The 24,608-nt window shown below is 44.2% G+C and overlaps 1 protein-coding gene and 1 long non-coding RNA gene across 2 annotated transcripts in view; one reads left to right on the top strand and one right to left on the bottom strand.

Annotated features, from left to right (window-relative positions):
• LOC133214933 (uncharacterized) overlaps positions 1-4,129 on the bottom strand; it is a 29,227-nt gene extending 25,098 nt beyond the window's left edge. The window contains exon 1 of the long non-coding RNA XR_009726273.1: positions 3,846-4,129. This is a non-coding gene — a long non-coding RNA (uncharacterized LOC133214933). The remainder of the gene's footprint in view (positions 1-3,845) is intronic.
• Positions 4,130-5,956: 1,827 nt separating this feature from the next.
• Positions 5,957-9,137, top strand: HTR1B (5-hydroxytryptamine receptor 1B). The gene is made up of 2 exons (XM_061358388.1): positions 5,957-7,160; positions 7,991-9,137. The coding sequence occupies exon 1, from the start codon at positions 5,964-5,966 to the stop codon at positions 7,095-7,097; it is 1,134 nt and encodes a 377-aa protein (XP_061214372.1). The 5' UTR covers positions 5,957-5,963; the 3' UTR covers positions 7,098-7,160; positions 7,991-9,137.
• The last annotated feature ends 15,471 nt before the right edge of the window (positions 9,138-24,608 follow it).

Below are 24,608 nucleotides of genomic sequence, written 5' to 3' on the forward strand. Positions count from 1 at the left end.
TGCTGAGAGTAAACTGCACATATCCTGAATCCCTCAAAGGGCCTCTGAACCTTGCAAATCTCTGGCATTTGGACAATGCCATAGCCACTCACTACTGCTTTAGTCTTGCTGCCTTACTCTGCTGATAAAAGTAGGCCTACAAGACTTCTGTGGCCATCAGTTTCTTCCTTTTCTGAATTTCAGCATGTTGCAAGCGTCTCTGTAAGCCTCTTGCTAAGTAGAATAGACAACTGAATTTTGCAATTAAATGTCGTACTGCGGAAGAAAACTGTCAACTAGTAAACACTGGCATCCTAAAAGGACTCAAATTAATGGATAATGCATTTTATTTAATTAGCAGCCCAAATCTGCATGCCAGCCAAAGCTCCTAGCTTCTGATTATCTCCGGGAACAAAGAACGACTAGAGCATACTTATAAATAGTGGCAGTGGGCTTAGCATATGTTACCTTCTTTCCTAGATAAATATTAATTAACCATGCTGAAGAACCAGTTCTTTACTAGGTAGAAATCTTTGTACCTCCCCTTAAATCAGTGTTGACATGCTGATTTCACAAGGAAAAGATTTAATTCTTAATTTTAACCAATTTTACTTCTTTACTCTGATTCACTGCATTGCACAATTTTCCATCAAGCTTTCTGCATTAGTAGTTTTCTGCTTTAAAATGTATGCAGACTTTTTTTAAACACAGAATTCAATGTTTTGTTTCTGAAAACTTTATATTTGGAACCCATTTGAAATCAGATCTGGATCCTGAAAGTAGACCATTGCAGACTTCATCTCCAAAAGAAGGAATATTTGAACATACTGAAGTGGGCCAATACTTTAAAGCTGGTATGGGTCCATATCTGAAAGTGGAGGATTTAGTCTGCCAGGTCTGAGCACAGAACATGACACTTTAATCTGAATCCCTGCAGAGTCTAAATGCAGCATCCTTTGCCTTCATGCTGAATGGGTGCTCTTCTCTTTCTTTTTTCTTTCTTATGTGGTAGGCAGGAGTTAAAGGTTATGTCATTGACTTTCGATCCTAGTAGACAGCTGTACCTTTATGTCATACTGTCATGGCTATTTCCTACAGTTCATTCCCCGGTGGATCTGCATCTATTTCATCACAGACAGATCCTGGAGGGTTAAAACCTCTTAAAAGTGTGTAACTGGAGACAACCTGAACTGCAGGGATGATTCTTCATGAAGACTCTGTGGCAGCAAAACATGCATTTGAACTGATTTTAGTGTGAATTACAGGCCCCAGCAGCCTCAGATGGAAAACACAATAACAAGGAAGCAATACAAGCAGTAATTTCTTCTGCTTTGTAATGAAGCAAGAGAATAATGGGCAGCATAGAAGGAGAGGAGATGGGGCAGGATTGAAGCAGTTTCCTGTGGAGCATCTGTAGAAACATCATTAAAGAGCAATCCCTTGTAGATGAATTAGGAACAGCCACCAACCTCAACTGCAGCCTCCATGAACTGAAATGTGTCAGGATGGGTGCAAAATGGTAGAGACAGTGTAAGGGAGGACTGGAGTTTCTTTTTGCTTGACCTCAATTGCCTACTTAAAGTAATTGAACACTCTTTGGAGGGTATCTGAGTGCATTTTTCAGCAACTGTACCTGACCAGTATGAAGAATAAGGAAATAAATTCATCTGGCTTTATTCCCTTGGGTCAGAAAAACTCAGCCTATACATGTGCCTACTGAGCCCATGTGCTTGTTTCTTTTTCTGGGTCCTTAGCGTCAAAATCAAAACCAGGCCCAGCTGTTCCTTATAATTAAATTTCAGTAACTCAAGCTGGGTGTTTTTATTTTGACTAGTGACTTAAAAGTGTTGGCATTTAAATGGCCTTAGCTATATTGCAAAGTTAACATTGAGAAACTTCACACATACATTAGTGTTATTTGTCTGTTGGCAAATTCAACAAAATACCACTGCATTGATTTACATAGTGAAGGTTATCTTTGCTAACAGAAGGACTCAGAATTTCATTATTTAAAATATGAGGATGAATCTCATCACATTGCAGGAGGCTACAGATGGCATTCCATACAACTTGCCACCTGAGTCAAGGGTAGAGGTGATGTTTATATTCCGTGCTGAGCCCTGTGTTCAAATATACCTAGAAGGTCCAAAAGCCAAAACCCAGACAACATTATCTGTGGCCAGGACAGATCTGACTATAGGATGAGGACTTTTCCTTTCTGGTACTGAGGTTTGTTTCTATGTGTCTGTCTTCTCTCTCTGGTTTATTTATAAGTCATTGATGACATTTATGCCATACATGGGCACTTTGTGATGCAATAAATCAGTAACAGGCTCAGTTTTTATTGCAGTTTCTATATTTGTATTTTAATACATCAAAATATGGATTTAAGAAGTATTAACAGTCTTATGTCAGCAGAAAGAAATTAATTTTATGCCTGCCTCTGCACAGAAGCCAGAAGCTTTAGGAAATAGGATCTCTTCCCTTAAGCATTTTTTCAGATCCAGTTAGGAGAAGGGAAGGTACACAATAAAATGTAAGCTTCAGGGTGACAGCACAACAATGAGATATGATTATTCATGTGATAATATATATGATTCAGAAAATGTTTTTGAGTGGTACTCCAATATGCCAGCACTTATTGATGGTCTAGGCAGAACCTGGTGCCTGTTTTCACCAAGCCTTACCTCTTGGGAGCCCAGGTGTGGCACAGGGCTATGTAGTGAAGTCAATCACAGTTAGACCTGCAATGGGTTGAATGCTTTCCTGACCATTGGCAGCAGGACTACATAACTGAATAAGAAACAAGTGAGCACAACAGAAGAAAACAAACATGGGAAGAGAAAAGCATCTTCTTGCCAAGTCAAAGAGGGAAGCAATGAATGGTGATTACTGATGAATAATAACCCAGAATTAATGGAGAAGGGCAACAGCAAAAGCTGTGCACAGAACACAAACATTTTATAATGAGGGTAAACAGTGACATTAGCAGGGTGGCCAGAACACATTGCCCATTCACATAGTATGTGTCTGCATTACATGACATGACTAATGGCAGTGGCTAGAGCTAACACATTACCCTTGGAGATACTATAATATCAGAAGAGCCTTTCCACTAGAGGAAAGCTGCCTCAATACTGAATGAAGAACTAGGTTTTCCTTTTGTTATTATTGGTGTTTTAAATTTAAATCGGTTTCTGATATGTAGCCCTATTTGGGAAGAATGTTGAGCTATGGATGCTCGAGGGCAGCTGCCAACTTAAGCACAACTAAATTAAGCCAGAAATGTCAAGCAGAAGTGGAAGCAATATCACACTGTGTTAAAAAGCAGGATTATAAAATCTCTGCCCATCAAAGAGACCAGAAGACTGTAGATAGCTCTGTATTATTATTTTTAACGCAATAGAGCCTAGAGACTCCAACCAATTACCAGGCTCCACTGAGCACCAGGAGGCACTAACAAAATAAAATCATGGAAACAGACCAAACCCTATCCCAAGCTCTTCTGGGAAAACAGAAAGGCTTTCTGACATTTTATCTTCCTATCAGTTTGGTGAACGCAGGCAAACCTTCACTGCCACACTTTGATTAATCTAAGGCAACCCTCTCCCTACCTCAGTTCTTGAGAGAGCCTAATTAGGGAACTGATCTATGACTGATTTTACAAAATCTCAAGCACCATCACTGCTTTTTTATCTCAGAGGACCTGTGGGTGCTTAGTGCATCCCAAGATCAGGGCACCTTGCCCAGTACTGAAAGAGGGAGCAAAAGGGTTGTCCCTGCAGGGCTCTGGCTTTCCCACACTCTTGTGCAGCCCTGGCTCTCCCGCAGTTCAATGATTCTCTTTCTAGAGTTTTAAGTCTCACCCAGTGGGGTGACCTCTGGGCAACCATGGACTGTCTCCAGCCTCCTTGTGATGTTCTTCCTTGATTTCCATCCTTTCAGGTGTGCCAGTTGCTTTTGCTCAAGGATGACTAACAGGGCACTGAGGTTTCTCACCCTGCCATCAGCCCAGTGTCCCAGGGAGATCCACACAGTGTTTATCCCTGTCTGGTGCTGAGCATAGCCCAGGAAGAATGAGGGCACTTTGCCTTCCTACCACAGAGGAAAACAGCCGGGAGGAGATATTCAAGAGGGGAGCGCTGAGAGTTCGCAGTTTGTTTAGGTAGCACATGCGCAGGTGTGCACAAACATGCCTGCAGACAGACATGCCCTAGCTCCTCTCTACTGGGTATGTCGTGGCATCTTCGGGAAGATTTGCTCCATGGCTGGAGACCAGACATTTCACTGAGCTTGGAATTACCCTGACCCAGCAAAAAAGCAAGCTCGCACTTCCCTTTGTGTGTAAAACTTCCCTGCGGCTGCGGAGAACAAACGCCAGCAGGAGCTGCGAGACACGAACAAATGTGTGCTCCGGGTACACCTCCTGCCCCCGCCTCCGGAGCAGGGAAGGATCCTGCGGGGCACGTTAGGGCTGTTCGGTCACGGATGTGCATTTCCAAGCACAACAGGGAAAAAAAAATAGAAAGAAAAGGTGAATAAAAGGTAACAAAGTCTGAGCCCCGGAGGAGGTGGTGAATAAAAGGTAAAAAAGTCGGAACGCCGGAGGAGCTGGATTGCTAACCGTTTAAGTGTAAAGTAGGCGATGTGAGCCGGTGGGACGTGCGGCACCCGCAGGAGCGCGACCTGCCACACCGCACAACCCCCTGCCCGCCGGGCTGGGCGGGCGAACCTAGATGTCTGCCCGTTCCGGCTGTGCCTCTGTCCTTGCACCGCACCATGCTGCTTGCCCCTGCTCTTCCCCCTAGCGCACAGCTCCGGCACGGAGCGGCATCTGCGAGGCCGCCTTGGGACGGGGCGGCGGAGGACAGCCACCCCTGCGCGGCCAGAGGGCTCCGTGGGGAGCCCATGACCCGGCCCCGCATCGAGGCGCGGCGGACACGGTGCAGCAAGGGATGGGGCCAGGCGAAGGACCAGTGCGACCCACATCCCCCAGCGCCGTCGCACCTCATGTCGGATCGGGAGGACTGGGGAGGAGAGGGTCTGCTCCCCCTCCGCGCTGTAGTGGGACTGGGGACAAACGCGGGCTCCTCCCGACGCCTGCAGGGAGAAGGGCGGAGGGATGGCGGTGGGGCGGTGCGCGGGGCGGGGGCGGGCCGGACCCCCCGTCGGGCAGCGGGTGGGTGCGGGAGGGAGGAAGGAAGGAGGGCCGAAGCAGAGGGCGGCTCCTCCTCCGCGGGCAGGCGGGCAGCCCGCCCGGGAGCGGCACCGGTTGCTCGGTGCCGGCGGGACTGCGCCGCCCGCTATATAAGGGGCGGCGGCTGCTCACCTCTCCCTCACACCGGCCTCTGCCCGCGGGTGTCGGTAGTAGGCTGAGGAAGGCCCCCGACAGCATGGCTCGCGGCGGGCCGCCATGGGAGGTGGTCTCCCCTCCTGCCTCCTGCGGACCCTCCTCTTCCTTCTCCTCCCCCTGCTCCTCCCGCACCCGCGGCGGCGGCTGCAAACTTGCTGCAGCGGGCTGTGTGTGAAGGCAGAGCCCGGCGGGGCGGCTCCGCTGCCCTTGCAGCCGTCGCGCCCGCAGCCCGAGGGGCGAGGCCGCCGCCCGCGAACATGCAGCGCCGCCGCTGCGCCCGTCGAGACGCGGTGCGGAGCTGCGGGCGGCGGGGCTACACCTAAGGGCGACCGGGGCGAGAGCCCCATGCTCAGGGCTCGCCGCTGTCCGCAGGGAGGCGGCGGGGCAATGCGCTGGCGGGGCGAGCGGGCACGTCTGTCCCCCGATCTGCTCTGCTTCCTCGCCGGCGGGGAGTGAGACTCCGCGGAGCCCCGCTCGGTGCTCCCGGAAGGGCGGGCGGGCGGGCGAGGGGTGGTGCTGGCGCGGGGATGCTGCAGCCCTCCCCCGGTGCCGACGGGGTCCTACCGGGGTAGCGGCCCCGTGTGCCGCGCCGAGCCCCGCCGTCTGCGGGGCGGGGGGCGGCAGCGGAGGGATGGAGCCGCCAGGTCCCTGCCGGGCGCAGCTGATCCCCGCCAACGATTCTTACCGAAACTGCAGCGCCGAAGAAGGGATCTACCAAGATTCCACCCCTCTCTCCTGGAAGATCGTGCTCGCCGTCGTCCTGGCTCTTGTCACCCTGGCCACAGTGCTCTCCAACGCCTTTGTCATCGCCACGGTCTACCAGACGAGGAAACTTCACACGCCGGCCAACTATCTCATCGCCTCGCTGGCTGTCACCGACCTTCTCGTCTCCATCCTCGTCATGCCCATCAGCACCATGTACACTGTGACCGGCAAGTGGACGCTGGGCCAGGTAGTCTGCGATATCTGGTTGTCCTCGGACATCACCTGTTGCACGGCGTCCATCCTGCACCTCTGTGTCATCGCCCTGGACCGCTACTGGGCGATCACCGACGCCGTCGAGTACTCCACAAAACGGACTCCCAAGCGGGCAGCGGGCATGATCGCTCTGGTGTGGGTTTTCTCCATCTGCATTTCCATGCCCCCTTTGTTTTGGCGGCAGGCGAAGGCTGAAGAAGTCTCCCACTGTGTGGTGAACACCGACCACGTCCTCTACACCGTGTACTCTACGGTGGGAGCCTTCTACTTCCCCACCCTGCTGCTGATAGCCCTCTACGGGAGGATCTACGTGGAAGCCAGGTCGCGCATTTTGAAGCAGACGCCAAAGAAAGCAGGTAAAAGACTAACGCGGGCTCAGTTAATCACAGACTCCCCGGGGTCGTCCTCCTCCGTCACGTCCATAAACTCCAAGACCCCCGAGGGATTCAGCGAAACGGGCTCTCCCGTGTACATGAACCAGGTGAAGGTGAAGGTCTCGGATGCCCTCCTGGAGAAAAAGAAGCTCACGGCCGCTAGAGAGCGGAAAGCTACAAAGACTTTAGGAATTATTTTAGGAGCCTTCATCGTCTGTTGGCTGCCCTTTTTCATCATCAGCCTGGTGTTGCCTATTTGCAAGGACGCTTGCTGGTTCCACATGGCCATCTTTGATTTTTTCACATGGCTTGGATATCTCAACTCCCTCATCAACCCCGTCATCTATACTATGTCGAACGAAGACTTCAAACAAGCTTTCCACAAACTCATACGTTTCCGATGCACAGGCTGAACGTTTTGAATGCGATGTGTCCTCCGGGTCTGCCCCGACGCACGCCGGTGCCCGGCGCCACAGGTGGGTGCGCTCCGGGAGAGGACTGGGGGGCGTGTGGAGGTGATCGGGAATGGGGCGGGAAGGTTTCGGGAACGGGAAGAAGGGGGTACGACCTCACAAATAAATAGCTAGTTTCAGCCCCTTTGCAAGTGGCGACGAGCAGCGGCGATGCCGCACGCTCCTGACATTTCACAGCGTGTGCTGGGTTGTTCCCCCCCCAGCTCGCAGGGAGTGACTCACGGCAATCTGCTTTTTATTCCACCTATTAAACCAGTCTGCCGCCATTTCGTATGATAATGTCCGTGTTTAGACCAGTTAGTGCTAAATTGCACTTGCTTTCCAAGCCGGTTGCTGACTGGGGCAGGGCATCCCCCCCGTGCCGTCGTCGCCCCCGCCCAGTGCCGCCTCCGGTCCCACGGCGGTAGCTGGAGGCATCCCGAGGCAGCCGAGATGCAACCCCCTCTGCAGGGAGTCGGGTGCAGTCCCGGTGCCAGCATCGGCTTGTTTTATTGTTTTGGGGTGGGTTTGTTTTTTTGAAAGGAAGGTAGGACAGGCCGCAGATTAAGGCTGCTGGTAAAGTTCAGCCTACTTTCTGTCCTTACGGTTCCGACTGCTCCTGCTGAGAGCGGAGCCGGCTGGGAGCAGGCATCCTGAGAGGAAAGCTGCTTTTTAGCCACCATGAAAGACTGGACACCTTTGTGTTTCTCTTCACACACGGGGAAGCTGTGCCTTTTTGCGCGGCTGACAAAAGCGTCTGCCAGCTAATAGCTAAGCTCAGCTCCATGTTCTGCACACTTGCCTTTATTGTGATACTTTAATAATTCTGACAATCTTTTGCTTTTTGTCTGCAGAATCAAGTTGCTATTGTAAAGACCCACTGCTTGAAACTTCCCCAAGCCCAGTTGCCAGACTCATGATGCTGCAAAACCGTCAATACATACTGCCACCAAACTGCTCAGCTCTGCATTTCAGTGTAATGACTCTGGCAGAGATGCTGTTCCAATAGTCACGCAGATCAGTTGCAAAAAAAGAGGGCAGCCTCGTATCAAGGTCTATAATTCATCTGGACTGAAGAAAAAGTTTGAGAGTAAACTCCATTTATTTTGCAGGCTTAACTTCTTAATTTGTTCTCTGGCAGGTTGTAGGGGTGTGCACAAGAGCACAGTTGTCTCTGTCTGTGTTGGTAGCATAGTTGTACTTCTGCACACCTGTAATTTCTTTCTTTCAGTGGAAAGAGTTGCTCCCTTCACATATGAGGCCAAGAGGAGGAAAAAAAAAAAAAAGGCAGTGTTTAAAATAGGAGTATCACAGTACATTCTGTAAATGACTCCTCCAGCTGAACATGTGTGAGAAGTGACAGTGTGCAAAAGTTATGTTTGTATTTCAACACAATAGCAAATGCTGTAGAAACCAGAGTTGTAGACCTGTTCAACTGCACTGCATATCTATAGTCTGTCTTCATAGTTGCATTTACAAAGTAAATACTTCCTGCTTTTACTCCATAACTCAAGAGCAGAAATCAGGAAGTCCAATGACCTTTTCCATAAGCCAGCTGGGAATAGAAGTAGCAGTTTGATGTTGTAACCATGTTTTCCATTTTGTGTCAGTTGCACACCCTTACTGCATGAACCACTGCGAAATTTAGAATTCTCTAAGTAATTACATTATTTAGTGTATTTTGTAAAGAAGTGAAGCAGTTTGTTCTCTCAGAAGAGCTGTGTCACCTGCAAAATAAATACCCATGAATCATGAGTAAACTGATGTTAGTGAAATTACTCTCCTCCCTACTTCCCTCCTATAGTTCTTTTCTTTTTTTTTTTTTTTCCTTCCTTTTTCCCCCCCCTCTGATTTGACCTTAAGACAGGTCTATGCATATTCAGCAGTCAAAAGTTAGTTTCAGGATATGGTCCACCTGCTGTGATAGAACTGCATTGATTGTTCCTTCTATGTGTAAATGAAAATGAGTATAAACAATAAAATGCTTTACTGTGTTCTCAAGAGTTGTGTGACTAAAAGGAGTATTTGTTGGTTTACCTGTTTTTTCAGTATTGACTTTCTAGGTAACACTGATTTGATGAGTCACTCAAGAAAGCAATTGATGAAGGCTGAAATTGCAAGCTTTGATCAGTGGTCAAATTTTTAACAGTTTTGCTTTCATCCTAATCGGTACTGTTAGGTATAGTCTTATTAATTTCATATAATCCAACATTACATTTTTAGTTTGTTCTTTTTTTATTTGTCTTCATTAAAAGCAAACAAAACTTATTTTAGCACTTGGTGGATGCTGTAATCAATGCTTTTTTAAAACTATGTATGTATTCCTGATGAGGGCTCTTATAAAGACTGGAAAAAACTTATAAATCATATTTTATCTACCTGTTATTCTTCAGAGAGTCATTCAAGTAATAAGGTTTTATTTGCCTATCTAAATAGTAAAGAAAAAACTCGACCCTCTGTGCCTCTAAAACTCCCATTAACTGTAACGAGTAAGATGTGGTCATGAGCAGGAAAGAAGTTTGCAAGATTTTAATCAGAATAGTGGGAAATACACATTTTCAGCAATTTGAAGAAATCTGGAAGACTTACTTCAAAATTGCATATCTCTAAAAAAGAGAACTATTCTACTATGTTTCTAGAAAGTACCCTCTAAAATTATTAAAACTAAATATGATTAGAGAAATTTTCTAAACCACTCTTATTTGACTGAAGTGATAATGTTGCTTTTAAATTCTTTTTTTTTTCCATCCATGGGATGGAAAAAGCAAGGAAGGTTGCATCAAAGTTAGCATCAAACAATGCTTAACTTGTGTTGTCATTTTCCAGTCTTGTAGAGTGAATTTTGTTTACCTCGAATTCTCAGTGAAATCATTAGGCTTCTTGTGCACCTGAAAAATTGAAAATGAGACTGTAGTTTTCAGCATTTGAAGTCTGGCCTGAGTTTTCTGGCAGTTTTACAAAGTTCTGTGCCTTGGCGAGTGTGAGGTTTAGGAGTTGGACTTTTCCGGTCCCTTCACTGCTAGAGTATACCTTCATCTTCAGCAACTGGCAGCAAATACTCCCAGCTCCCTGTGGTGAGAATTTTGCTGAGAAGCTAATTCATCGAGAAATTATCCTTCCAAGTTTATGCTGGGACTCCAAACTTCCTGCACAAGCAAACATTTCAGATAACCACGCTCACTGTTATGAAGACGGTGTGAGAGCTGTGCTGAGTGACTTGGGGCCAGAGAAGAGGAAGCTAACTGGAGCCTTGCTGAGATACCTCCTAGTTAAAAGCCTTGTGCTACCTGAGCATCATCATCTAGTTCAGAAAAACGTTCCTGGAGGGAGATAGAGTGAGGACATGCATCTGTTCACAGTGGGAGAGAAGAAATGTAGGGCAAACATCACTCAGTGCTAGAAAGCATAAATATTTAATACACATTCCAAGATTCACGTAGTGTGTTCAGGACAGGAATGGTGGCCCATGTGAGCTTTGCTTCTTTATGACTGGCAGAGTGTGTCCTGGTTGAACCTAGGTTTTAAAAGATGTTACGGTACAGAGATGTGGAAGTGAAGTTTGGATTCTCAGGATATTGCCCTCCTGCTTCTCAATTCCTTTGCTGTGCCTGGTCACTGTGCTCTACCTCTGGAAGGATGAAGCTTCTGGAATTTTCAGTAGGAGAGGCTGTGCTCTCTGTCGACCCCTGTCTGTACTCCTGTGGAAGGGGCTCAGATACCCCTGTCTCTTGGTGTTAGTTTGTTATGGGAGGAACTTCTTCGTGACTCTGCAGGTAAACCCCAAAGGTGCTGAAGCTCATGCTGTGTAGTTTCAGTCTTTAAATACAGAAGCGCATGCCTTCCTCTTACCTTGTTTCACTGGGTTCAAACACTCTCAAATGCTGTTGCTGAGACAAATTTCTGGCACTGAGGTTTGAAGTTGATCACATGTTTGCAAACCTCATGCTTCTCACGTTTCATGGTAAGGGATATGGGCATGATAGTGTTGCTGACTGCACACACTGTGAGGCATATGACACTTCAAGAGTAGCTGCAGTTGTGGGAGCAGCTGCTTGCAGCCTGGTAGCTGCACTGTTTTTTCACTGTTCCTCAGTTTTTCTTAAGAGTCATTTCTCACTATTCCAATTAATAAAACACAGGTGCAGAATATAGAAATTGAGAGAGGAAATCCTTTGCAATGAACCTTCATACAGCCATGCAGCAACCTACAAAGTTCTACCTCTTCTGCAAGGTAAGAAAGCATGCTTGACTAACGGAGCCAAGGCTCCATGGGACAAAGGGGTTTTCGACTGATTCTTTGGACATTTATACCATATTCTCTGCTGCAGCATTTGAGGAAGCTGACCTGGAATTCAACCTCCAGCAGGGCCATGTAGAGTAGGAATGACAGTTAATATTCCATTTGGAGCAGCCACGTTTCCACCCTTCTCTGCCCCTGCCTGCAAAAAACCAATCTGCCTTTCATTAGGAGAGTACTCCCGTGGCTTTCTGATTCACGCTTGCTGCTGTCTTGGTCAGAAAGGACTGGGTATTGTCAGAAGTAAGGACTTTTAACTGAAAATCCAGGTCAGTCTAAAGCTATTCTTTCAGGGAAAAAAGGGAAAAAACCCTAAGTAGTAGTAACGTTGAAGAACAAGCATTTTGATCTGCAGCAGCAAATAAAGCTGAGCAGTGTGGCTGAGAGCAATTTTATATGCAAGTGGTGAAATCCCATTCAAATTGAAATGTAGCAGAGATTGAAGAACATGTTTCTCAAGAAAAGTGAGCCCATAGGAAAGAAAGAGGCCAAGAAAGTAATCCAAAATCTCCAACACTTGGTCTGTGAGTAAGGAAAGAACCCCAGGGTTACTCCTGGGTCTCCGCAGTTTCAGAGAGAAGGACCATACCCAGAGAGACGTAAGAAAATTACAGGGGTGCATTTATTCAATAAAATGGATGGTAACTTCTTTTTGTGTGTTGGGAACCTTTTTGTCTTTAGGGGAATTGCACATATTTGAGACATATCCTTAAAAACCTGTCTACATCAGACAGAAAGATCTGTGGTTTGTATTAAGAAGTTTTTTACATATTCCAATAATTAGTACCTAAACCAAGCAGACAGAATTTAAGTGAATTTTCCTACAGCAGTGAGTTTGGCTGCTAATACTAATGAGTATGAAAGATTTAAGCCCAGAATAATCACATAGAAAAGCAAGCAGAAAATGAAGCTTTTTAATCAATCACATATTAAGCTTGAAAGATGTAATATAACAGGCAACTCAATAGGTGAGGTGAAGAGGAGATCCACAGGATATCAAATTTACAATATAGAGATCAAAATCTCTTACTGAGTCATTTTCAAGAGCTGGAGAAGGAAAATCTTTGCTGTTCTTCTCAGAGAGCAAACTCCTTGCACTCCTTGCAGTCATCCTTATAAAGGAACAAGACTTTTTTATTGTCTTTATAGAAACAATACTTTGAAGGCTACAAAACGGACGGTTCATGGCTGCAGAGCTTTCACTGGGTAATCATGTTCTGTCTTTTAGGCTGAATGGTCAGAGAAGAAAAATAGGAAAGAGAGGACCAGGGATGATTATGTAAAATAACCCATTTTCATAAGTTCTTTCCTTATATGGAACCAAGACAAAAACTAGAACAACAGGAAAAAACAAGATCTGGAAGATTTAGGCGTCAATGAGGTTACATTGGATTTCAGGAACATGTTTAAGGTAGAATGAGACAAAAATAATAAATACATTTCCAGAATTCAGAGAAGTGGAAATTAGAAGTTTCCTTCCATCCAGATACTTCAGAGGTCCAACTATCCTAATATTAGTTTCATAATGCCATTTCTAAAAATCTTGATTAATGCATTTGTACCCAATTTTATATTAAGGCATACACTTCCCAAGCTTGTTCACTTTTTTTCTTGTAGATTTCAAATATCAATTACTTTCTGCTCTTTTCTTCTTGTGTGCTGACTTCAAAACATGAATCTTGTTTGGACCCAGCCCTCTAAAATTCAGTCACTAAAAGGATAAGAAACATTGTTTGCAAAGGGAATATTCAAATTAGTACATGTAAGAGAATTAGTGCAAAAGCAAGCAAGGTCTCTTGCTGTCTATAGGAGAGGTCTCTGCTATCTATAGGAGAAGGCTGTCCTTTCCTGAATTAATGTCCTAGAAAAATTTACTGTGGAGTTGAAGGACACAGATATGACATAAGCCACACCATAAACCAGTGCAGACATACAAAACAGCCAGGTGTTTGGGCAGCAGAAGGAAAGCATCAGTGCTAAGCTTGTACTGGGATGGGTCTGTCTGACCCACAAAGGACATACCAAATCTTTTCATTTAGTTGAGTCTGGAAAGATTCAGTGGATCTGTCAGGGAGTGAAGGGCGAGGAGATTCAGGACTACGTAAGAGATGACTGAACCTGCATCCCCAGGGGCTTCATGGGCCTTCTCTCCTCTGGGGCCGGGTGGTCCAGGGCAGCTCTGATACAGGAGCCACGTGGCTGTGGATCTGGCCACTGGGAAGACTGTGCTAGGGGAGCTGAGTCCAGTAGCCTGGTACAGGTGAGGTTGCACAGCTCTGTGACCCAGCTTCAGTCAGTAGTGAGGCTGAGCATGTATTCCCAGGTACATGCATACATATGTGCAACATATGTATACACATAGGCAGCCACACAGATCAACACAGGCAGACATTCAGTGCTCACACCAATCTAAGCAGTACCAATAGCCTCATAGTGCTCACCTCTCTGGCTAATTAGGATGGAGGTCCAATAGTGAAAAAACCGAAATATATATATGTATAAGGTGGATCCATACAGCAGCTGGGCTCAGATATCACATTTCATCGTCCACAGTTATTTGCAGCCCCACTCCAGCTGCTAGTACAAACCATTGCTCACACACACACACGCATGCACATGCGTATACACACATTAAGGATGTCGTAATAGCTCACACACACACACACAGATACACACGCTCAGCTCCTGGAGCATTGCATCTGCTCTCTGGGTAATCTGGCTTTACCTCTGCAAGTGATCATGCATTCATGCTGGTCTCTCCAGTTTTTGCACCACAGACATTCAGCCCCTCCCACCCATGATCCCGCTGGAGTTAATGGCTCTTAGACCTTACTGGCTCCCCTGGGAGCAGCTAACCTTAAACCACGACAGACCTCAAGGTGTATATGTGCACACAAAATAGAGACCCCTACCCGGGAAAAGAATTAGAAACAGAGTTTAATAAGACATGACAGGCTGCACTGATCAGACGCAGAGTATGGCCAGGCAGCCATATCAATCAGCCCTTGTTTACAGAGGGCCAGTTCTTTTATTCCTGTATCACTCCTTCATACAATGTTTCCTACACTTGTTCCTTCCCAAACAACTTTGAGCTCTCCCTTTCTCCCCCTTTTGGTTCACCTCCCGCTTGGTTTTGGCATGGTACTTTGCTGTTGATTGGGTTTAAACATGACGAAGTCTTGCCTTATGCTCTTCCCTTGCATCTCATAAAGTGTCTCATTCCCCTAGGTAGGAATCTGCCCCAGTGGGAAAAGTGTTCCTGTTGACTAATTGTGATGGGCTTCATGCCTGGACACAATGGGTGAGGTTCCCCAGGGACAACTCTGGGAAGGATCCAGGCAGGTTGTGCCTTCCTCTTAATTTCTTAATTAATTTCCACATCCTTAATTTCTGTCCCCCAGAACTACCTGCCTTTGTGCTCTTCTGGGCTTGCGGAGTTAGGCCTTTGATGGCCATGTGGCCCCTCTGTGATGGGTCAGGGAGGATCTAAGACAGGGTATGATTTAGCATCCCCCACCTGCCATTGTTTCTGTGCTCCTTTGTAGGGGAATAGATGAGCTTTTTAACATGTAACCTGACGTATTACCTCTTCTGGGAAAAAATGGGAAGGGAAATAGTTGACGGTCAACGTTCCAGATGTCAGAAGACTGGAGGTCTAATATGGGTTGAATAAATTAGAATGCCAGAAACTACCTACAAAAATACAGCCAGAGCATAAAAACTAATCTGTTGTGAAGTCTTCATGTGGAATGAATGTATGGACATCATAGGCAAAGTGTGATTGTTTAGATGGCCACCAATCTTCAACACTTCACAAAGAGCTACTCTCTGCTTTGGGACCTTGAAGAATAAAGGTCTTTATGGGGTCAGGGCTAGATCTTGCATAACCCAAGTTTAGATCATACATATCAGACAGCTAGATCTGAAATGGCTTTGTGAAAGCTTTCTGCACTTCAATTAATTCCATGCTAGTGGAAAAGATGACTGAAGGAGTCATCATGATAAGTTAATCAGTCTCTTTCATTTAAATACTTGTGCTTTGGCTAAAGTTTTAGCAGGAGCAACTATTAGAATCTTACAAGATTACCAGTTAGGCACTGGACAAGTATTGGTGCCTGGGCATTGTACTTAATGTCCTTAAATTTTTGATACGCTGGAGGGAAGGAATGCCATCCAGAGGGACCTTGACACGCTTGTGAGGTGGGCTGATGCCAACCTCATGAAGTTTAACCATGCCAAGTGCAAGGTCCTACACCTGGGTCGGAGCAATCCCAGACACAGCTACTGGCTGGGCAGAGAAGAGATTCAGAGCAGCCCGATGGAGAAGGACTCGGGGGTGCTGGTCGATGAGAAAATGAACATGAACCGGCTTCAGTGTGCGCTTGCAGCCCAGAAAGCCAACTGTATCCTGGCCTGCATCAAAAGGAGCATGACCAGCAGGTCGAAGGAGGTGATCCTGCCCCTTTATTCTGCTCTTGTGAGACCTCACCTGGAGGATTGTGTACAGTTCTGGTGTCCTCAACATAAAAAGGACATGGATCTGTTGGAACAAGTCCAGAGGAGGGCCACGCGGATGATCAGGGGACTGGAGCACCTCCCATATGAAGATCGGCTGAGAAAGTTGGAGCTGTTCAGCCTGGAGAAGAGAAGGCTGCGTGGAGACCTCATAGCAGCCTTCCAATATCTGAAGGGGGCATATAGGGTGCTGGGGGTGGACTCATCATTAGGGACTGTAGTGGTAGGACACGGGGTAATGAGTTAAAACTTAAACAGGGGAAGTTTGGATTGGATATAAGGAGGAAATTCTTTCCTGTTAGGGTAGTGAGGCACTGGAATGGGTTGTCCAGGGAGGTTGTGAATGCTGTACCTGTACCATGCAAGGACAACTTAACAGCAAGGCAAGGAAAAAAAGGCACATTCAGACCACAACCATCATTATATGAAGCAACACATTTGTACATGCAGTTGTGCTTGGTTTGATTCCACTGTGCCTGAAAATCCCCAGAAAGCATTTCTGATGCTTTTCTCGTCTCTAGTTGTGCTGAGGATTGCTGATTCCCCAGCCTATCCTGCCCTGCTTCTGCATTAGGTGGATAGGAATTAAGACTTTTAGCTAGTCTGCAGTTTTCTGACCATGATTCCTCTATTAGTTGTTAATTTGCAGGTTAAGACGTCAAGATGGACACTGAATGGTACAATAACAATTGCATTCAAAGAAAGCATCACCTTAGGTCTTCCAGAGTGAGTATCCAACAAATGAGGTTTCTGATGCTGATAGAATGCTTTGAAAATCTAGGGCCCAGTTCCTTATGCTCTGTTTTATTAAGTGGGTCTCTACACATACAGAAGAACTGAATATTAGAAAAAAACTAATCATCCTGTAATTTCCCAGATCTGGGCACTCCAGGGTTTTATAAAGAAAGAAGGCTTACACATGCTTCTCTGTATTCTTCCTCATCTATACACAATTAGAGGGCATTAGATTTCATTTATGAAGGATTTTATCTCTTCTGTCTTTAATTAAATCACAGACCTTCTCAGTAGTTCATAAATTGGCACTGTTATAACTCAGCTTCCACAGAAAGCAGTTGGATGTCAACACCCTGTAGGATACTCTTGCTCAATTAGATTTTTAAACTGCAGTATTTATTTCAATTAAATAAGAGTTAGTAGCACTGGGAGTTTTACATTTTGCTATAGGAACAGTGAATTTATTTCTGCCTGAATGACAGGTTTCAGTCACACTTCAGTTACACTACACAAACTATTCTGACAATTTCATCAGCAGATATGGTTCAATTCCTTTACTCAGGCTTAGGATAAGATCCTAAAGGAATTCCACCAGGCTTTTTCCAATCTGCATGGCTACCAGCTCAGTTGCTAGAAGGAAGTTCTTCACGTGCTTTCAACTTTCCTTACGTGTGGGATTTTTGCCTGAATATTGTTTGCGGATTAAATCCTTCAATTGGCTAGAGGCAGTATTTCTTCTTGAAGGATAAGAATTCAGACCCATCATTAAAAAGAACGATGCAGTGCTTCCTATTGCATTTAATGAAGCAGTTGTTCTTCAGCAGAGGAGCAATGCTGGGGTTTTTATAGCTGCAGATTAGTTTTCTAAGAAAAAAAAAAAAAAAGAGGTTTTGAATGCTCTTAGAGGTAATCCCAAATGTTCTTTTCAGCTGTTTGAAAAGTTGAAGTTTCTGAATACACCTTTTTCAAACGCAAGCTTTGTGCCCTTCCCTTTCAAAATGTCTTATGCATTTCTAAAAAAGCCTCAACCTTATGAAACTTAAAATTATGAGAAAGGAATATCAAAAAGGAGTGTCAATACTGGCAAAGAAAATTGTGTCTTCTCTAAGAGACTGCCTGAATGTGGCAGTAGCTCTTTATCTCAGGGACCTGCATTTATCAGCATGAGGCTTCTAAGTCCCAAAAAAACCTTTCAGGGCTAAAAGACCCATTTGGCTTAAGACTTCACATTCTCTGATCCACTAGATTAGCAAAGAAGTACAGTTTTTCAGTACTGTTGTGGAGTTCATGTTGGCAACTATTGATTTCTTTTTATATCTGAAATTACTGCAATTTTGCTTTCATGTAATGCATAGAAGGCTGCTGGAGGCAGCAAAGGGGATATCACTCCCTTTAACTGAGGAGCATGTGGTCTGCCAGTGACCATTTGCAAATATTTTAGACCCCTGAACACAAGAAAACAGCTATAAATCAGTCAGCTTTCTGACCAAAAAGATGTGAACTTTCAGGAGTAGATATCAATCAGCTGTGCCTTGACTGTACTTTGCACACCACGGAGGGGATGATGTGACTGCTTGGCCAGCCAAGCAGGACTGCTGGAATTCAGGACCTGGTTCATAGAGCCAGCCAGCCCCACTCAAGGCTGGGAAACTCCTATAAAATGCTGGTGAAGGCAGGACTGGAAGTGGCTGCTCTTGTGCCCCTACCATGGTAGTCCATCTTGGGTCAGCGGAGGTGTATGAGATGGCTCCCACTGCAGCTGAGGAAGAAGTATGACTAGAAAATGCTGTTTTCCTTCATTTAGTCAGCAGCTGGCAGAGGCAGGGCAGGGTGCCTGTCTGAAGGACAGCTGATGTTTAGCACCAACCATGGGTTTGACTGTCTGGACATTTATTTTGTGATGTTTTGATCAAAAGAAACAGTAGACAGGTAAATATATTTTTACTGCCTGACCTCTGTGAGCAGCTTAACGGGTTGTTTTCCCATCCTCACTGCATATAAGAAGATGTTCCATGAATTCTATTTTTCCTTGAAGAGCTGAATTCAGTGTGAGGCAATCTCTCAACATAGCTTCAGAGACATTCTGCCCCAGGGAAAATAATTCCTGTTCTTTTCCCCATGTTTTACCACTTTACTTTTGAAAGGAGACCCAAGGCTTTGCAAGTCTCAGTGGTTACCCAAGCAGCATTTCACGGTGCTTCTCCTCTCCACCAAGTCCACGTCACCCACCACAGCACCTGTCTCATGGACACTGCCCCTTGATGCCCTGGGATCCTGCAGGAGTGTGCTGCCCAAGGGGGACTATCAAGTGGATGTGGGAGCAGAAGAAAGACTGAGTTGGTTTTGACCTGCTAAGTGTCCCTGAGAACTCTGTGCCTTACATCCCTTCTGTTAAGGAAGACAATGATACTGGTTTTCTTTCTTTGGGGAAATAAGCATTGTTTTAACTCTATAATTTTCAGAACATGTATTTGTCAGTCCTAGGAAAGCCATTTCCAAGGGACTAGGAATTCATCAGGGTACTAACATGATTTGGCCCTTAGTGTTTCAGAAAAAAAAAAGATGATGGTTGTAGCCTCCCACCCCATCCACAGTTGCAGAAGATGTGCTATAGAAGACAGACAGGATTTTTAATCTGTTTTGGCTTTCAGATGATGTTATTGTTTCCTGACTTGTTGCAGGCCAGGCCTAAAAGTTCAGAACCCACACTGTTCTTTTCAATTCCTGTCACATCCCTTTTCTGTGTATCTGATTTTTCTGCTGTGAGCTGCCTTTTTCCATGTTTCAGGATACAGTGCAAAATAATGCTGAGAGCACCTAGTGATTTACCTGCAATCTGACAGACAAATGGCAAAATTAAGGTGATATCAGAACCCGAACCTGTGCAGAAATCTGTATCTTTGCTGCACAAAGTGATGGGAAGTTCAGGCTTGTTTCATTCCATGGCAGAGCAGTCCACTAGTCCTCTGCTTTGCAACCCCATTGCAATGTCACTGGTCTTCAGGGGTGAGCACCATATGCTGTCTCAGGATTCCCGGCATCTGTGCATACTCTCTTCTACCTTGCTATATGCTGTAAAGGTTTCTTAATTATGTTTTCTCTATTACCAGCTCTCAAATAATCCCTAAAGTGTCCCAGGATCCTGATTCTGAGCTGTATAAAATACATTGCTGTTAAAGAGTTACCTTTAAAATCCTTGAAGTCTAGTTAAAATAAGCAGAAGTACTTTTATACATATGTCAACATTAAACAGCAGAGTGGAAGAGGCTTTATAAAAATGCATGCATACTGAAGTGCAAGGGAATAGCTCCACACTTACTATTAAACTACCTTTAATACTCTTTCCCACCCTGTATATTTCAGTCAGGAAGCTCACAGCCATCCTTGCTAAGGACGAGGATCCACTTGCCTTTTGTAAACCTCCAGAAGTGTCAGGTCCTGCTTTGTCTTTTTATTCCTGACATGAATCTGGACTTTGAAGTCAGGTCTAACTTTTCAGAGCTAGATAAATGCCTGTCATTCCCAGCAGTTGCTTCATCCCCAGCTGAGCCAGGAGAGAGTCATGACGCCATTGTTACTTCCTTTCAGAACTGTTTTCTGTTCCCTCTAGGTTTGGAAATGCTACTCTCCTTTGGGTGTTGAGATGGTGTAGTTCTTCTCTTGGTCTAGACAGTAAGTAAAAACAGTTCAGTGGGATTTCTGTGCTTGACTAAACTGTTAGTGAATCATGTATCCACTGAGAGTACTCCTATTCGATACAGTAGTCTAAAGAAGGAAGCCTTTTCATCCAGTGATGCTTATTTGATATATATACCTTAACTATCATACTATGCACAGCAATAGAAATCCAACTTGATATGGTAGAAGAAAATCCATGGAACCAAAAGCATGCAGCTGGATCTGCATTACTAAAATTGTTACCTATTTTATTCATTCAGAATCAGACTAATAGACCTAAAAATACATAGTACTTACAAAGTTTTCCTGTATTCATTGGTTAAATACATGTTTCAGGATGGCTGTTAAACAGGCAGGCTGAATATGCTAATTGAGAGATACCATGGTAATCTTCATCATGGAAGCTTTAGGAGGAGAGATGAGAGAGAGTAATTCCTTGTCCTCTGTATTGTATGGCATCACTCACGAGCAAAGGGTAGGAAAGTTTTCTTCCAGAAATGAGACATTCTGCTTTGAGATGAGTCAGAAAGGAGTTCTCAGCCTTTGTCCTGTGCTCTTCCATGACCAAGAGGATGTGAGTGTGGGGAAAGAAGGCATGTGGCAGATGCAAAAGCCATATAGACAACATATATGAGCATACAAAAAAAATTATTCCATCTTAACTCATTAGCAGCAGTAAATTTCCAGCTATACCTAAGAGAAAGTGAGGTAGAGCATAGCTGCAGTTGAATTCATCCAGGGAGAACATGTATTGTTAAGTGTAATCATAATGATGCCATTGTCATTTTCTCTTTTGTGAATTTATTCCATAACTGAAAACCTATGTTTCTCAAGTAACTTCCATTTAATCTGTAATTTTGTCTAGCAATAAATCCGACTAGTCATTTGACACATAGCAAAGCATTCCTTATCCCAGCTTGTTACATATCGTAGAGCTGTGGCACTAGGCATCTTGAAAAATTGCTAAGATATCCAGTACATCCCCATAGATGTTCCATGGCAGTTTATCACAAGATTAAGGAGAGGAAGGAATGTCTTTTTGGGATCAGTGATGGCTACTGAAATCATCTGACCTGAAGTAAAAAAGCTGTGAATATGACTGGTGGCCTCCTTAATGGCTTTTGACTGAAAACAGACATGATAATAATCTGTAACTCTGGGGCAATGTTGCATTTGGACTTAACTGTTCACCTGCTTTCATCTTTGAGGAATACTGTAAGTCATCATGTTGCCTTTGATCTCCATATGTATTCTTTCTCTCCCACATCTTTTTTATTAGGACTGCAAAATCTTTTGATGTGTCCAGTCCTCTTCTGTACATTATCACAGAGATTAGTCCAGCTGGGGGCCAAATTTCAAGTAGAGATTTTAAAGGAACAGTAATATAAGGCCAAAGGTCGCTCCATTGAAACACTGTTGATCTGGTGTGCCAGATTTTTGCAGTCAGTAGTGACAAGAATGCTGTACCACAATCATATTTAGATCTCCCTGACTACACATCCTGCATGGCCGTGTACCTGTTGTCAGCTGGGTGCACAGCATGCATTCTTGGGAAGTGCCAAACTCATAAATCTGGAGCTAAAGGAAGAAGCTAAATGGGCTTTTGCTTCTCATTGATAGGAGAGCAGTGTTAGCAGAGTGTAAGGGTTGAAAGAAAAAAAAGGAAGACTTCTATCTTTTGGTAAAGATAAAAGAATAAATGACTGATTAGAGAATCATTCAGGATGTTACCTGGAAATAATTACTTGGGCAACAACCTAATGCATCCAGACTGCAAACACACACCAAAACCAAAAGAGGAAGTATTTTATCAGCAAATAAAAAGTCTTGTTTGGAATAACTTGATAGCACTCAGATTCTGCTAGCTGCTACACCCTCCTCTCCCCCCAAAAGTGGAATAGAAGATTTATGCAACATACAAAAATCTGAAGTGAAGAATTCATGTTTTAGAAGACCATGAAATAGACAGGAAAGGGTGACAACATTTGCCTGAGTGTACCTCTGCCCATGAATCAAACTCTGAGCAGGTGCAAGCAACAGATGGCTTATGCAATTTTATTTTTAATTTTTTTTTAGTTTCACTACTTATAGGTTGCTTTTTTCTTTGTTTTTTAAATCATTTTTGTTTTGTTTTGTTTTATTTGGTTGTTTTGTGGGTTATTTTTGTTTGTTTTGGCTTGGTTTTTTTTTGTTTGTTTGTTTTGTTTTGTTTTCCCCCTGATTGCTTTTTGGTTGCATTTAGCCCTGGCTGATCTATTTTTTTTTTTTAATCTTTACACAGTCCTTAAATTAAATCTTCCCTTTCCTCAACTTTATGCTTATTAATAAAAAACTCTCTTTCACCCGACCTCTTGGTTTGGGTTTTTTTTTCCCCATCTAATATAAGTTTATTTTAACTTTTGTCTAATGTTTGTGTTTATCATTTGTTTTTGTAGTTATTAGCTGAACAGCTACTCCTATTGATCCAATGGAAGGCTTGATTTGTATCACTGGAAAGACAGTGTGCTGGAAACTGGTAGCTGGTGGAGGGGAATGGAGTTCTGGCGATTGGCATGAGTTTATTCCAACGAAGAAAACTAATAAGAGAAGACTGAAAGTGTGGGACAATCTGATATTACTGGCCCTGGAAGAGGTCTGGAACAATATTTCCCAATGAGTTGAATATGACAGTTATTATGTGTCACACAATAGAAAATATCAGTAAAGGTGTGACCCAGAGAAGACTTGCTGCTGGCAAGAAGTCACAATTCTAGCAGAAAAGGCTGCCACTCTTTGCATAGTGTTCTAGATTTTAATCCCAAACTAAACTTTAAATAGATCAGTCCATAATAGTCCAGTTGAGGTCAGTGGTGAAACTCTCACGCACTTGCATGGTAAAAATCAGGCTCCTCAGGTAATAATATGTCTGACTCTTCTTTGGGCATCAACAAGAAAATACATACCACAGCAGGAGATTTCAGGAGTATGGTTGTTTGGTTTGGGCATGTTTTGTTTTGCTTTTTTTTTAATTGGATCAGAAAATTTATACTACCACTGCCCTATTGAAGCATTCATATCATTCATTAGTAATCCTCATGACAGCCTTTGGCTTGGCCAGTCTGATATCACATGCATCGCAGTTGAGGTGGAGAGCGTGATTCCACACTTCTGCCTGCAGAAGAGATCAAACAAGCAAGATGGGTTTTGATGTTCAGTTGCTAGCAAGCTGTCTGCAGATATTGATGGATAACTGAAATTGATATATTTAGGTAGGGTGTGGAGAGGGAATTCTGACCTAAGGTCATTTACATGGATGTGGCCTTTAAACGTGAAAATACAGTAAATGAAAGGATAGATTAGTCACAAAGCGTTGAAAGTACTCTGAGCAGCTTATGTTTGTTGATATAGAATACAAGGAGAAGAATGGCATAGTCAAAACACGGAGCTAAGAAAACTAACTTTGGAACTGACAGGCTAGAAGCAATGCAAGATGGCATTTGTCAAAGCCAGAGAAAAGAATATTGAGGGAAGCAAGTAATGAGGTTGTGAGTGATGTGGTTCTAAGTTTCAGCTGTGAAGGTGTTAGTTAGAGAGAACTGCAAAATACACAATGATAAGGAGGTCAAGTCTAAGATGATTCCTGATCTTTGTCACGTTTCCCACTGTGGTAAAGCTAAAGGTAATTGGAAGAAAGCATTTTGCTTTGGACATGTTCCACTTAAGCTTAAAGTCTTAAGTCAGAGCACTAAGAAGAAACATCAGTGCAACAGACTGTTAGTTTAGTTTGAGTTAAATGAGAGATGTCTACGGATGGGAAATAAATCTGCTGGTCGCTGACCTAGAGAGGATAGATGATTATTTACCTATATGGCTTATTTAAAGGCAAACAGCATAGAAGGAGTAATTCTGCAAAGTTCCTGCTGAGTGCTGGGTCATGGAGAAGATAAGTACCTTCGGACCTATACTACAGGAGCAATTGCAGAGGAAGGAGGTTAACTGGGAGAAAATCAAGTTACAGACACCAAGCAAGAATACTTTGGTGCTGATGAGAAGGCAGTAATAGGATGGGTTAAATATTAGTTTTGCCATTTGACCAAGAACATTATTAAAGGCTGTCTTGAGAGGATTTTGAGGGCAGCACAAAAGGCATGTATTAAGTTGTAGGGAAGAGAAATCTCATCTAGATATTGTAGATGGCACTGGAAGATGGAGCACTAGTGATGAAAATTTTGGACTAAAAAGTGAGTTTCCCTAAGATAAAAGAGATT

This window comes from Neopsephotus bourkii, unplaced genomic scaffold (genome assembly GCF_033783945.1).
Source record: "Neopsephotus bourkii isolate Nb327-2 ecotype Australia unplaced genomic scaffold, CSIRO-AGI_Nbou_v1 NB_941, whole genome shotgun sequence".
Lineage (NCBI taxonomy): Eukaryota > Metazoa > Chordata > Aves > Psittaciformes > Psittacidae > Neopsephotus > Neopsephotus bourkii.